Here is a 16,364-nt window from a genome sequence, read left to right on the forward strand (position 1 = left end):
CCAATTTCCATATAAAGTTCTTTATAGGTTTAGATGGCCAAAAGAAATAGCTAGTTAATGCTGAAAGGTCAGACCATGTCATTGGGCATATTTTTGCTGATTTAAATAGGGATAGACCTCCCACGTCAGTAAATACATAGTCGATCCTAGTGTATGTTGCATGTGGGTATGAGTAGAAGGAATAATCCCTAAAATGGGGATGCAATATCCTCCATACGTCGTGTGCTACTATGTTTTTGAAATATTGTTTAATTTTATTCGGGGTTCAACGCTATGTTGAAGTCCCCGCACATGATAAAGTACCCCTTTCTGGTGATCCAACAACAGGTTAGACAGTTTTCTAAAAAATGATTGTTGATTTGCATTTGGTGCATATATAGAGACTAGGGTTATCGGCCTATTATATAATAAGCCAATTAGTATGATATATCTTTCTTCTTTGTCTTTTATGTTTTGCAACTCTATAAAAGGAATCCCTTTTTTAATTATAATACCAACCCCCTGTTTTTTATGTTTGTTATGTGAGGCCCAGTAGCACGTGCCAAACAAGCGAGCAAATGCTGTGGGTTCCTTTCCCTTTCTAAAGTGTGTCTCCTGGAGAAACATCAAATCAGCCCCTTGACTGCGACATTCCCTCAGAACTACTGATCTCTTGTTCGGGATGTTGAGGCCTTTGGCATTCACCGAATATAAGCGCAGGTCATTTGTAGTTAAGGGTTGAGACTGGTGTTTAGCCATGTTCATACTGATTATCGGATCTAACGAGTGTGAAGTATAAATTCTGCACGTGAGAGCACATTCTAACGTTCTGTTTGAGAACACCTGGCAGAACAGGACAGATCCTCAAGAGTATAAGGAGAAGAGGAAAGAAAGAAAGAAAGAAAGAAAGAAAGAAAGAAAGAAAGAAAGAAAGAAAGAAAGAAAGAAAGAAAGAAAGTATAGATCTAAACATAACATGTCTTGAGTGTGAGGTAGCATGTCTTTGATTAAGTCACCGGCTCTCTTAAAACAATATAAATTAGAGAGAATCCATCTAACATTTTTACTTACTATCTACCTTTATGAACTTTCAGGAAAAACAAACATGAATAAGAAGAGAAAAAAAAACCAAAACAAAAACATTGACATATACATGCTATATGTGTAGTTTCTACCGTGTCTTTGTCAGGATAGTAAAGATAACATAATTTATAGATTTCGAAATATGGTGAGGCGTTTTTAGTTAGTGTCTAACAGGTTAACAACCCTCACTAGCAGTTGGCCAGTCAACATATAGTATGTCTAATCACTAGGTTGGGCCTACATTAAGGCAAGTCCTACGTCTAACAATGGCTTATCAGGAACTTAACAATTTGCTGCTCGCAATGGATTGTTAAACATGTTATCCGATAATATGACATTTAAGTATAATCATCATAAATCCTGTTATATCTTTGTACAGATTCTGTCATTCCCTCTTAGCAAGATTGTAGATATCACAAGTAAATTACTCTTATGGTGCATAAGGTCATCATTTCAATAGGTATCAACAAAAGTTCAACAGTTCATAACAACTACTTATCTATCAGCATAACAAGTAATAAACATATTCATGTTAACTAGAACAAAACATTAAATATACTTATCAGTCCATATGTATCTTGATGAGATATCTCTCCACCTGGAAATAAAGGATTGAAATCACCTTGTGGTAGCATGGTGAATGTTCAGGTAGTGTTTGTGGGCAACTCCACCTTCTTTTTCTTGTGTTGGACGGTAGACCATTGTGGTCTTTGAGGAAGAGGAGCGGTTTCTCTGCGTGATGTTGAGGCCTGTAGGTTAGGTTGCGGAAACTCCATATTCAAACCTCTAGAAAATGAGTCCAAGTCATTGGGATCTTTATAAATGTGTGTTTTGCCTTCTTTTTGCACAATAAGACTGAAGGGAAACCCCCATCGGTATCTCACTTTTCTTTCCTGTAGACTTTGAGTGATGTAGCGGACTTCTTTTCTCTTTTCTATGGTTGTAGGGCTAATGTCCTGGAAAATTTGGATACTATAAGTTTGAAATTTAAGCTCTCGCTGTGTTCTAACACGTTTCCAAATAGCATCTTTATCCGAGTAGTTGGTAAATTTTATGATTATATCCCTGGGAGGTTTTGGTGGGGTCGGCATTGGTTTCAATGCTCGATGGGCCCTCTCCATCGATGATTCTGAGAGTTTAAGATTTGGTATGATATATTCAAACAGTTGCAGCAAATATGAAGTCAGGGATTCCTTGGTGGCCTCTTCTGGCACTCCCCGTATCCTCAGATTGCTCCTTCTATTCCTATTTTCCAAATCTTCCACCTTTAACTGTAGTGCCCGGATAACTGTATCTTGTCTTGTCAGTTGGTGGTCGACGTCTGATACCATATTGTTTAAAGTCTCCTGTCCTTCTTCTAGATATTCTAATCTGGACCCCATTTCATTGATATCCCTTCTCAGAGAGGACATCTCATTTTTAATAAAGGATTTTAAATCTGCAAGGTCCGATTTAGATGGAAGAAGTGAGATATTTGATTGTATCTGATTTAATTGGTCTATATGTGAGCTTTGGTTGTCAGGATTTGAGTTTAGTTGTGAGGCGTCACTATTATTGAATGTCTGTGAATGATCCAGCCCCTCTGAGTCTTGTTTTGGAAAAAAGGAGTTCATAGTAGCCGTATTAGTTATTTTCTTTTCAGGTTTGGTGTTTCTTTTGGAGGCCATTTGGAAAAATTGTGAGTTCCAACTTCTTATTATCACTTGTGGGCCCCGTGAGTATAATATAATACGAGATGTATAAATATAGCAGGCAAACTGATTCCCCACACCTCTATCTCACATCGTTCAGTGAATAAGTCCCATTAAAGTATTGTAACAGCTTTGATTGTGGTTCTCCGTTTGCCCTGCTGTTTGTGAGGTTTTAGTAAGTTAGTTTTGCTTGGCTGTTCTAACATTAAAACGTTCCGGCCGCTGAGAGGTGGAGAATCTCGGGCACTTTCTAATTTTTATAAGGGTTAGGTTCGTGTGATACAATACAGATGTGCAGGGCTCTCAGCCGCGTCTATGATCAGTTGCCGTCTTTATCACTTACCACATGGAGCAGCGTAATGGTGGTGGTCTCTCATACACCCACCCGACTTAACCGGATGGTCTCTGCCGGTCTCTTTCTTACTCTAGGTGCTGTTCAAGTCGCTATGGGGTTCAGCCTGCAATGTGATCTTTGTCCCAATCCCTGCCACTCAATTCCCCTCACCTCCAGGTGCGCGGGACGGGTCCGGCTGATTTCAGTATTTTTCCCCGTAGCCGTTCAGAATTATATTAGCCGTTGCTTATAAGGACTCTCGTGGTCTGTCACTTCAATCCGATGTAGTTTTAGGGATATCTCTCAACTCAGAAATAGATGTATGAGCCGGTGACCTAAGACATGTCACGGAGCTAGCTTAACATGCGGCCATGTTCCTGCATGGCTACGCTCCGCCGTCATTATCATTATTTATTTGTATAGAGCTGCAAAATTCTATAGCACTGGATACAAAAATAGGGGTATGAGACACAGATTTGTGGCAAGACACAAATACATAACAGACTAAACAAAACAACAATGCAGGAGGAGGGAGCCTTGCTTCAAAGTGCTCATAGTTTACAGGAACAGGGTGCAGATACATCAGGTGTTGGGTAACTTGTCACATGGATTGTAGTTGCAGGAGTGAGACCAGGCAGATCAAGATTTATTTTGATTAGGACACGAAATAGTTAAGAGAGATGGTAAACCTGTCTAAATAGGTGGGTTTTCAACACTGACGGAGCAGTGTGTGAGAAGTCTTGGAGGCGAGAGAGGGAAGTAGAAACAATAAGATGTTGGTCAGAGGTTGATTGAAGAGGGCTGGTGGTCTGGGAGTATTTGGAGATAAGTAAGGAAATATATAGAGGTTGTTTTAAAGAGACAGTCTAGGCCAAAATAAACTTTCATGATTCAGATAGAGCATGTAATTTTAAACAATTTTCCAATTTACTTTTATCACCAATTTTGCTTTGTTCTCTTGGTATTCTTAGCTGAAAGCTTAACCTAGGAGGTGCATATGCTAATTTCTTAGATCTTGAAGCCCACCTCTTTCAGATTGCATTTTAACAGTTTTTCACCACTAGAGGGTGTTAATTCATGTATTTCATATAGATAACACTGAGCTTGTGCACGAGAAGTTATCAGGGAGTAGGCACCGATTGGCTAGACTGCAAGTCTGTCAAAAGAACTGAAAAAAGGGGCAGTTTGCAGAGGCTTAGATACAAGATAATCACAGAGGTTAAAAGTATATTAATATAACTGTGTTGGTTATGCAAAACTGGGAAATGGGTAATAAAGGGATTATCTATCTTTTAAAACAATAAAAATTCTGGTGTAGACTGTCCCTTTAAGTTGCAGTAGTCAATATGTGACAAAATGAGGGAATAGATACAAGGGAATGGATAAGTGTTTTTTGTAGTTTCTTGGGTAACGGAAGCATCAATTCTGGAAATGTGGTGTAGGTGAGCATGGCAGGATTTGGTAAGTGCCTGTATAAATAGAGTGAATGTGAGTTCAAAGTCAAGAATATCTCCAAGACAGCAGACAAGGGATAAACATTTTAATAGCATTTAAAACAATAAAATTACATTAGCCACATGTGCTTAACTAAAAGTTTTATACAGTGTATTGGCAAATATTGTTTACTACTATATAGATATTATGATATATTCAAAGAAAACATTATCCTGAGATTTATATACATCTGAGCTGCAGGAAGCTCCAGCAGTCTTGGCTGTAAAAGTTACAGCCGAGAGCTGGAGTTCCTGAGCTCAAGGCATCTGTCTGCATATGGAACTGGAGCATGATCTGTGCTTCGGTTCCATATGAAGGCAGATGCCTGATCGTTACAGACAGTGAAAAAAAAATATCCCTAAACTGCATACTGGCAGTCCTTCTGCTGGTACCTAAGAAGGTGTTGACCATGGGGGGGGGGGGGGGGAAACAAGCTGTTTTAGAAGATAAGCTCTACTCTGCATCACAAATTAACCTTAAGAGCTAACTGAATAACCCCTTCTCTGCCAGGATTTCACATAAGGTGTGCATCTGCAATTAGCAGTATTCTAACTTCCCAAAAGCAATCACAAAGCCATGCATGTCTGCTATTTCTGAACAAAGGGGATCCCCAAAAAGCTTTTATTACAATTTGTCATATGACTGTAGAAGTTGTGTGTAAATAATTTCAGTGAATAAAAGTTATTTTATTTTTTTATATGATCTAATCTGGCAGTCAAATAGTGGCATCAAATATACCAAAATGGGTCTAGATCAATACCTTGGTTTGTCTACTTTAAAAATATATTATTTTTTTTCATAGGTAAATCAAAAGCTTGTTGTTTAAAAGGGACAGTCAAGTCCAAAAAAACCTTCATGATAGGGCATGCAATTTTAAACAACTTTCCAATTTACTTTTATCACCAATTTTGCTTTGTTCTCTTGGTATTCTTAGTTAAAAGCTAAACCTAGGAGGTTCATATGCTAATTTCTTAGACCTTGAACGCCGCCTCTAAGCTGAATGCATTTTGACCACTAGAGGGCATTAGTTCATGTGTTTCATATAGATAACATTGAGCTCATGCACGTGAATTTACAGAGGAGTCAGCATTGTCAAAAAGAACTGAAATGAGTGCAGTCTGCATATCCTTAGATACAAGGTAATTACAGAGGTAAAACATGTATTATAACTGTGTTGGTAATGCAAAACTGGGGAATGGGTAATTAAGGGATTATCTCTTAAAACAACAAATATTCTGGTGTTGACAGTCCCTTTAATCAGAATGATAGAAAAAATGCAAAAAATTCTCTGGTACTTTGGGCAAGTTTTTCTCTGAAATTCCCGGTAGCAAAGGGGTTAAAGTGATGGTAAACTTTAGCTAATCAAATGCCATATATGTAATCTTTACTATTAAAAAAAGAATATTTGTACCTTTTTTTTTTTTTTTTTAAATCTATCTGTGAAAAGGGTTAAATCCATGCCTTTAGTAATGCTTCTATTGCAATGTTATGCCGGCCCACTGGGATGAGCTCTTTTTTTTTTTTTTGTATAGGACAACTCCAAAGAAAAATCCAATCAGTGTGCGTGTCATAGGACACTATTGAAAGTTAAAGTAATTTGAAAGCCCTTAGGAAGCCTATGTAGATAGTAGGTAGAACTGCTCTCTATTTAGCCCAGCCAAAATAGTAAATGAAGGGGGGCGGAGGAACAATAGATACCAAGTAGGATTATAAATCTTTTATTATAAAATATATATATACACTTTTTACAATAATGAAAAAAAAAATGCGGTTTTGCTTGTACACTAATATATTTTTCATTGCAACATTCTTAACCCCTTAACGACCAAGGACGTACCATGTACGTCCTGCAAAAACTGTCAGTGACAATGGACGTACCTGGAACGTCCTTGGTCTATTTGAGTGCTGGAAGCGATTGCGATCGCTTCCAGCAGCTCTCAGGGTATTGTAGTGATGCCTCGATATTGAGGCATCCTGCAATACCCTTTATCAAGCATCCGATGCAGAGAGAGCCACTCTTTGGCACTCTCTGCACCAGTAGCGATGGTGCCGATCGTTGGTGGGTGGGAGCTAAGCAGGGAGGCGGGTGGGCGGCCCATCACTACCCGGCATCCGGTTCCTGTATGTGTGGGTGCCGGGAGCATGCGGGGACGTGAGCACGCAGCAACCACTGCCACCAATGTCTCTGAATTTCAAAGAGTGAGAGGGAAAAAAAAAAAATATCAAAGGATCTGGGAGGGGGATGGGGGTATTGAGGGGGGGCAGCTACACTACAGAAAAATCTATAATTTATAAATAAATAAAAAAAAAATACTTTGTTTTTGGGGGGCAAATTGCCAGTACCCAAGATGGTGGCAAATAGGAAGTGGGGGGAGGGTCCATCACATCTGAATAGATATAAAATAAATAAATAAATATATATATATATATATTTTAGTACTGGCAGACTTTCTGCCAGTACTTAAGATGGCGGGGACAATTGTGGAGTGGGGGAGGGAAGAGAGCCGTTTAGGAGGGATCAGTGAGTGGGATGTGTAAGGTGGGAGGCTGATCTCTACACTAAAGCTAAAATTAAGCCTGCAAGCTCCCTACAAGCTACTTAATTAACCCCTTCACTGCTGGGCATAATACAAGTGTGGTGTGCAGCGGCATTATGCGGCCTTCTAATTGCCAAAAAGCAACGCTAAAGCCATATATGTCTGCTATTTCTGAACAAAGGGGAACCCAGAGAAGCATTTTACAACCATTTATGCCGTAATTGCACAAGCTGTTTGTAAATAATTTCAGTGAGAAACCTAAAGTTTGTGACAAAATTTGTGAAAAGTGAACAATTTTTTATATTTGATCGCATTTGGCGGTGAAATAGTGGCATGAAATATACCAACATGGGCCTAGATCAATACTTTGGGTTGTCTTCTAAAAGTAAATATATACATGTTAAGGGATATTCAGGTATTCCTGACAGATATCAGTGTTCCAATGTAACTATCGCTAATTTTGAAAAAAAAAGTGGTTTGGAGATAGCAAAGTGCTACTTGTATTTATTGCCCTATAACTTGCAAAAAAAGCAAAGAACATATAAACATTGGATATTTCTAAACTCAGGACAAAATTTAGAAGCTATTTAGCATGGGTGTTTTTTTGGTGGTTGTAGATGTGTAACAGATTTTGGGGCTCAGAGTTAGAAAAAGTGTTTTTTCCCCATTTTTTCATCATATTTTATAAAAAGAAATTATAGTAAATTATAAGATATGATGAAAATAATGGTATTGTTAGAAAGTTCATTTAATGGTAAGAAAAACAGTATATAATATGTGTGGGTACAGTAAATGAGTAAGAGGAAAATTACAGCTAAACACAAACACCACAGAAATGTAAAAATAGCCTTGGTCCCAGATGGTCAGAAAATGGAAAAGTGCTGTGGTCCATAATGTTATTGTAAATTTCAGACTTTAACCCCTTAAGTCTGAAGACTGTCCCTTTAATTCTGAAAATTAAATACAGTCAAGTCAAAATTAAAGTGATGGAAAATCCAAGCGTATAACAAACACTAGCATTTACAATCACAAAAAAATAAAAAGGTTAGTTTCTCTCGTCGTTTCATAAAAAACAATGTTAACCCCTTAACGATGCATGTCGTACAGGGTATGTCGCACACAACCTGGTCTTAAAAGACCAGCGACGTACCCTGTACGAAATTAGGGGTTTAAAGCGTCTGGAAGCGATCCTGCTCGCTTCCAGCCGCTTTCCGGTTATTGCAGTGATGCCTCGATATCGAGGCATCCTGCAATAACACCCCTTGGCCATCCGATGCAGAGAGAGCCACTCTTTGGCCCTCTCTGCACCGGACATCGATGGCCAGTATTGTTGGTGGGTGAGAGCTTACGTAGGAGGCGGGTGGGCGGCCATCGATGGGCCATATGACGTTGGGGGGGGGGCGGGATCGTGGGCGTGCACGGGGTGGAAGCGGGTGGGAACGGCTACACTACAGAAATATTTTTAAAAAGTGGGATAGAGTGGGGTAAAAATTAATTTAAAAATGCATCTAAGGGATCTGGGAGGGGGTGGGGGGTTCTCTTTGGCTGGGGGGGAAGCTACACTATAGAAAAAAAATTATAAAAGATAAAAAAAAGCAGGGTTTTTTTTAGTAAACTGGGTATGTCAGTACCCAAGATGGCTACCAATAAGGTACAGGGGGAGGGGAGGGAAGAGAGCTGTTTGGGAGGGATCAAGGGGTGTGATGTGTCAGGTGGGAGGCTGATCTCTACATTAAAGCTAAAATTAACCCTGCAAGCTCCCTACAAGCTACCTAATTAGCCCCTTCACTGCTAGATATAATTAACTTTTTTTCCATTTGATCGCATTTAGCGTTGAAATGGTGGCATGAAATATACCAAGATGGGCCTAGATCAATACTTGGGGTTGTCTACTACACTACAGCTAAAATTAACCCTAGAAGCTCCCTACATGCTCCCTAATTAACCCCTTCACTGCTGGGCATAATACACATGTGGTGCGCAGTGGCATTTAGCAGCCTTCTAATTACCAAAAAGCAACACCAAAGCCATATTTGTCGGCTATTTCTGAAAAAAGGGGATCCCAGAGAAGCATTTACAACCATTTATGCCATAATTGCACAAGTTGTTTGCAAATAATTTCAGTGAGAAACCTAAAGTTTGTGAAAAAAAATTGTGAAAAAGTGAACAATTTTTTTTATTGGTGGCATGAAATATACCAAAATGGGCCTAGATCAATACTTTAAAAAGAAATATATACATGTCATGTCAAGGGATATTCAGGGATTCCTGAAATATATCAGTGTCCCAATGTAACTAGCGCTAATTTTGAAAAAAAGTGGTTTGGAAATAGCAAACTTTAAACCCTATCTGTAAGGAAAGCATATCGCTAACTCTGCACCTCCGGCCGCCCACGGCACAATAGCCGTGCATGTCAACTGACATCCTAGCACGGCTATTGGTCTAGGAGGTGAAAATGTCACCTCATTGGAGTAAGTACTGTTCTGTGGGCAGCCAGAGGCGCAGCGTTAGCAAGATGTGGTGAGTTTTTTTTATGAAACAATGAGAGAAACTAACGTTTATTTTTAGTGATGGTAAATCCTAGCGTTTGTACTTGCGTTTACCATCACTTTCATGATTCAGAAAGGGTTTGCAATTTTAAACAACTTTCCAATTTACTATTATCATCAAATTTTCTTTTTTTTTTAGTATTCTTTGTTGAAAGCTAAACCAAGGTAGGTTCATGTTTGCCATAACTTTGTGCTCGCTCTCATGGGGGTTCGTGGAGGTGAGCACTAACTGGTTAAAATGAAAGTTTGTCAGGGGGCGGAGCCTACAGTTGAAGCGGCAGGACGTGTTTTTGAAGAGCTCCTGACTTTATTTTGTATTTTAAGGGATATAATATCAACTTCTCAGCAGTTCTATATTCCAGAGGAATTGAACGACTCAGGAGGCATATTCCTAAACTCTGTGCCTGAGCTATGCTCTTCAACTAAACTTTACAACAGTCGAGAGAACTTTCTAGCAGTGCAGCCTAAGTGGTCAATCTAGTTGTTGACGATCAGTGGAGTTTGGGCTGCCGCAAATTCCCCCTTCCCCCAGATGTCTGGGCTACAAGCTCATATTGAAGCACTTACTACTTCCTATAACAACTAAAGCTACCCACACTAGTTTTGTTATTATTTACTATGGAGGATATCTCGCCATTGATACAAGGCCTTTTTGCTGACTTAGAAAAAGCAGCAATGCTCAACAATATTGGCAGTTTGATGCAGACAACTCAATGTGGAGACATGAAGGAAATAGCCCCTACAAAACCGTCCTCAGGAGCTGCGATACCTAGGGACAGACTAATGCAAGCTACAGAGCATATTGAGCCAATATCAGACTACCCAACAGTAAGTCTGTATGTGCATCTGGTAAAGTATTGATCTCCTGAAGGACCCGACCTCGCGGACTGCTGCCGACCCCAGGAAGCAGGTTCCAGAAAATTCAGCACATCGGTGTCCCTGTCTGTCAGACATAGGTGGCGATCTACAAAGTAAGTCAGCATATCTACCTGCTTTGATGGGGTTGAGAGTGAAGGGCCCTAACGACGACAATAAATGATCGGTTACTTGCCTGACTGGTTGTCGATGAAGAGATCACTAAAAATGACCCTGGAGTGGCAAAATGGTGCAAATTGGCTCTGTTGCTGGACCCATATTCCCAGGAGACTAAAGGACCTGACATACAAGTTTGGATGCAGTCAGTCCCATTGGAAAAGACGCTTGCATTCCTCGGCTTATCAGATAGCTTGAAAGTTGGAGTGGGCTAAGGGAGGTCTCTTATTCGGATCGATACACCAGGCTCTACATAGCAAGCTGTTACTGAAAGTGAAAACTAATTCCATAATAGATTAAGACTGACAGTAGGAAATTTCTTGAAATGCTTTAAGTTTATGTTTCTCTACCTGTTCTACATTCAGTGATAGTCATTATAAGCTTAACCTGGTTAACGGTAGTTATATTAGTTGTGCGCTTACTTTGTGCTTATGTATGCTAAGCTGGGTCTTCACTGTCAGCGGCCGAGACAGTGGAGCATAACAGATTTACAGTTTACTTGTAGCTTATATTAAAAGGGACAGTCTTCACCAGAATTTTTAATTTTTTAAAGATAGATAATACCTTTATTACCCATTCCCCAGTTTTGCATAACCAACACAGTTATATTTATATACTTTTTACCTCTGTGATTATCTTGTATCTTAGCCTCTGCAAACTGCCCCTTTATTTCAGTTCTTTTGACAGACTTGCAGTTTAGCCAATCAGTGCTGGCTTTCAGGTAACTTCACATGCATGAGCACAGTGTTATCTATATGAAACACATGAACTAACACCCTCTAGTGGTAAAAAACTGTTAAAATGCATTCGGAAAAGAGGTGGCCTTCAAGGTCTAAGAAATTAGCATATGAACCTCCTAGGTTAAGCTTTCAACTAAGAATACCAAGAGAACGCAAAATTGGTGATAAAAGTAAATTGGAAAATTGTTTAAAATTACATGCCCTATCTGAATCATGAAAGTTTTTTTTTGACCAGACTGACCCTTTAAGAAAATATCAGCATTGAAAATGCTTATTTCCACCATCAGGGCAATAATTAGGAATTTCTAGTCAACTGGGCATGTAATTTTAAACAATTTTCCAATCTGAATCATGAAAGTTTATTTTGGACTAGACTGTCCCTTTAAGATTTGTGCAACAACTGTTGTATTTTTTTAACATGTACACGCTTTCTGAAACTCTTAGCGTCCTATATTCTAAGGGTCAGACTCTTTGGGGTGAATAGACAGAGGCGTTTAATTTTACTTACTCTCACATCAACCCTCTCAATTATATGGCTCTCTAATATTCCATTCTACAGACTGTTTTTTGAGCCCAATATTTCAGAGATTGTGTATACTCCCTTGATTGATAGCTTACTTGCTACTGCTACCCATGTCTTAGCTTATTTTTTTTTTTGTTGGCTCAATTTCATGCTACCTCCCTAGTTAACCCGAATATCTACACATTTTGCATACTTGTATAATATGATGGTCTAAATTTACTGTGGACACTGATACCAGTCATTTTATGTACTTATCTACTATCTAACAGTAGTCCCAATTCAGTTAGATGGGATAACAGACCACAAGCTGAAGAGTTATCATTATTAATAGTCTTAGGTGTACTTTACAGGATGGTTCATATACTCCTTTATTTCTGTTATTTAGCAAAGATAAATGGCTAAATGTATAAAATGTGTGTACAAAGTCGTAAGCGGATTCTAAAGTAAGTCCACACATACACAGCTATAACCTTTTGTAGCATTTAGATATATACCCTTTACAAGAGTTAGTTTACAGTCTAATTGATTAAGGTGACTCTTTGGATACTGGTCAGACATACTGTCTATTGCCTTTAATATCCTTAGTTTCTTCTCCATATATAGTTACTCAGCATTACATTATAGAAGTGTTATTTATATCTCTTATATCTGGTTTTCCTTTATACGGTCTCCACCAGTTATGAGACACGTAATTTTAATCTGTAATGTAAATGATAATACTGTATAACTAGAGTCTTACTCATTGATAGTTCAAGCATTGTTTATAATACAGAGATTTGTCAAAGATTCTTCCTGTTCCTATATATTACGTATAAGCTTATAGCTCTAAAAGTGACCTCATATTTTGGGTAGCTCATAGCCAATGGTGTATATACTATGCTATATGTCTATAATATTTCTTGCCCCTCCAGAATATAAATATATATATAAAAAAATAGTGAAGCTAATCGTTACTGTCATCTTTACGCAACCAATAGACAATGAAAGCAGCTAATATACATGTTCATGGAGCTAATAGTCAGGTTGATTTTTATGATGTTATGTAAAACATTATTCTTTGAAGTATATAGATATATTTACTTTGTAAGTTAAAGTGAAGGTCAATTTTCATGAATTAGTGCCCGGTTTTTAATAAAACCTATTAAAAACAAGGGCACTTTAATTCATCAAAATTGACATTTCACTCTGTTTCTTCAAAAACGTACCTTTTAATCCTGACAGCCGCTGCAGCGCTTCCTCCGCACGATGCAAGTCCTCTTTGCAGGTCTAAAATGACGAATCCAGCTTCCTGCAATCACGGCGTTGCATCAGGCCATGATCCCCCCCAGGGGAAAGCCGTGTGGAGGAAGCCAGATTCGTCATTTGAAGTAAGAAGAGGCTTCCGACGGCCGGGGGAAATCGCTGGAGCGGCTGTCAGGATTAAAGGTAAGTTTTTTTAAGAAAAGGAGTGAAATGTCAATTTTGATAAATTGAAGTGCCCTTGTTTTTAATAGGTTTATTAAAAACCGGACACTAATTCATCCAAATTGACCTTTACTTTAAGTAATATATTTTTTTCTAAAGAGTTCTATGGGTCCAAAAGTGGCCCTATTTACTCATCTCCCATAATATTCCCCTTTCAGTCAAGATTAATATTTATAGGGTCCATAAGTAGGCTGACCATATTGCCGCTTTAAGAAGGGACACATATGAAAAATACATATGTCAGGGTTCTTATACAAAACTTTTCTTTTAACAGCCCTGAAAACAGCCCTGACACATGTATTTTTCATATGTGTCCCTTTTTAAAGCGGCAATATGGTCACCCTATCCATAAGAGGCCCTTGCTTATTATTTGGGGATCACATTCCACTAGTTATCTAACCATGTTTGGTGGGGATACATACTTATAGACACTGTATAAATAATAAAAAAATGAGGTGCTGTATTGTTTATTACTTTATTTTCGTACAGACCATTATAGTTAGAGACATTTATATTTTATGACATATCAAGTTGTTCTGTAACAATTATTTGTTTTCCGAGTGGAATGTCGCATTTTGTGACATTTACATTATTTTCTTTTATATTGTGCAGAACATTGTATTCTGAGATATATATAGATTTTGTTGTATGACACGTCTGAAAAATGTAATTTGCCGTTTTCTGTACCCATTGCTTAATATCTCAATAAGAAAATTACGTCAAAAGAACTGAAACTTTTTTAACTATGCATAATTACAATTTTATATAACAAAGTCAAAATTAAACTTGCAAGAATCAGAGCATGCCATTTTTATACACTTTTATAATCACTTCTATTTTCAAATGTGCTTTGTTCTCTTGTTACCCATTGTTAAAAATGAATATGCACATATCCTAATTTAGTGGGAGCTAGCTGGCGATTGGTGCCTGCATAAAATGGCTATTTGACTAACTAAATGTGTTTAGCTAGCTACGAGTATTGTAATGCTGTTACTTCAGCAAAGGATAACAAGAGAATAAAGCATATTTGAGAATAAAAGTAAATTTTAAAAAGTTGTTTAAAATTGTATGTTCTATTGGAATTATGAAGGACATTTTTAGGGTCTCCTGTCCCTTTAAGGAAATTCAGTTCCAACACAAGTTACTTTTTACAAAATTGTTGCACATGGAACACTGATATCTAGTTCAAAATGTTACAGATTTAGAGGGACATTTCATTCTTTCTGATGGAGATCAGACATCTCTTATATTCAGAATTTACCCAAGAACAGTTAGGCCAAGCAGTTGTATAGAGGGGAAAACATATGTTGCGTTTTAGACCTCATTCATGTATAGCAATATATGTAAAACATTAGAAATATTGTTGCAAACATTGCTAGTGCTACTGTGTATTTCTCAAGACACACTCCTGAGGCTACCTCATTATGCTCTGGTAAAAAGGGGGGAACTATCAACAAAGAATACAAAAGAGAAATATGTACATTTCATAGAAGTAAATGGAAAAGTTTTTAGTTATACATTACAAACTTTGTGAATCATGATTTAATTTTGGCTTCCATGTCCCTTTAAATAATTATTAATAGTGTTTTTTAAGTTTACTTCAGTCTTTGGACTCCAGGATTGCTTTAGAACTGGTATCCTCTTGTTGCCAAATAAATTGGTTACACATTGTGAAGTTCTGACTTCTTGGCTTAAACAAAAAAAAAACTGCAAAACAGCTCTGAGTCTGAAACACAATAATGTGCCTTTTGTGGACAGGTGTAGGTTGTTAAATTAAAAAGGTACAGCACAAAATAATCCAGTATATATTCAGCAAATCTATTTTATTATTGCATACCACAAATCCTTATAAATATCACATTTAAAAAGCTATTACTTTAGGAAATATTGTAATTTATTACAAAACATGTGTCATCTGTCTGTCTGATCATTGTTCAGGTTGTATAATTGTAATAAAAACTACAATACCATGTAATAAGGTTTTATTAATATGAATCTTTATGAAAAGGTTTGTTTTTTTTTACGTGTCGAATTATTGCAGTTAATACAGTAAATGTTATAATCAGGATAAAATGAATAGAGTAAAAGTGATAATCAGGATATAAAACACTTACTTTCCAATAACCACACTGGCCTTCTCAAGCACAGCCAAAACTTTCATCCCCTCTTTGAGCAAAAATGTTTCTTTTTTACTGCAGACAAGAACCAGCTGCTCAGCATTTTCCAACAAAAGCTTAAATTTACAGGACATTTTAACTCATACGTTCACTAGATGTTTGCTTCACAGTGTGGAGAGCAGGACGCTGCTTGTGTTGTGAGGAAGCAGAGTTTGTAATGAAAACTACAGATCATCAATTAGTAACCTCCCATAAATTCATATTGTTAAGACTGGCAATCTCATCAGTCTATTTATTCTTTACTAATTACTTTCTTTATAACTTGCAGTGATGACGAAAATGATCCATTTCTGCAGAAGTATGTTACATGAAAAAAATATGAATATATTAAATCTTGATGTGTTTTCTTGTTAGAAAACGATTGCAAAGAGCCCCCTCTGCTGTCTATAGCTGTAAATGTCTTTAAAATACCATTGTTAGTGATTTGATTTAAAGGGACAGTAAAGTCAAAATTAAAGTTTGGTGATTCATATAGAGCACTGGTTTTCAAACCTGTCCTCAGGCCTCTCCAACAGGCCAGGTTTTCTGGATTACCTTGGATGAGAGCAGGTAAAACTATGTTTACTAATCAGCAGATTACTTTACCTGTGCTCAAGTTCAGATATCCTCAAAATGTGGCCTGTTAGGGAGGCCTGATGACAGGTTTGAAAATCATTGAGATAGAGCATGCAATTTTAACTATCCAATTTACTTCTGTTATCAAATTTGCTTTGTTCTCTTGGTATCTTTTATTGAAGAGTAAAACTAGGTAGGCTCATAAG

The 16,364-nt window shown here is 37.6% G+C and overlaps 1 protein-coding gene across 1 annotated transcript in view; it reads right to left on the reverse strand.

The window, feature by feature from the left end:
* The window catches only part of AMDHD1 (amidohydrolase domain containing 1), a 64,075-nt gene extending 48,189 nt beyond the window's left edge, over positions 1-15,886 (reverse strand). Inside the window, exon 1 of the mRNA XM_053719797.1 lies at positions 15,541-15,886. Within this exon, the coding sequence (XP_053575772.1) occupies positions 15,541-15,677 (137 nt within the window). The 5' untranslated portion in view covers positions 15,678-15,886. The remainder of the gene's footprint in view (positions 1-15,540) is intronic.
* Between the last annotated feature and the right edge of the window lie 478 nt (positions 15,887-16,364).

This window comes from Bombina bombina, chromosome 6 (genome assembly GCF_027579735.1).
Source record: "Bombina bombina isolate aBomBom1 chromosome 6, aBomBom1.pri, whole genome shotgun sequence".
Lineage (NCBI taxonomy): Eukaryota > Metazoa > Chordata > Amphibia > Anura > Bombinatoridae > Bombina > Bombina bombina.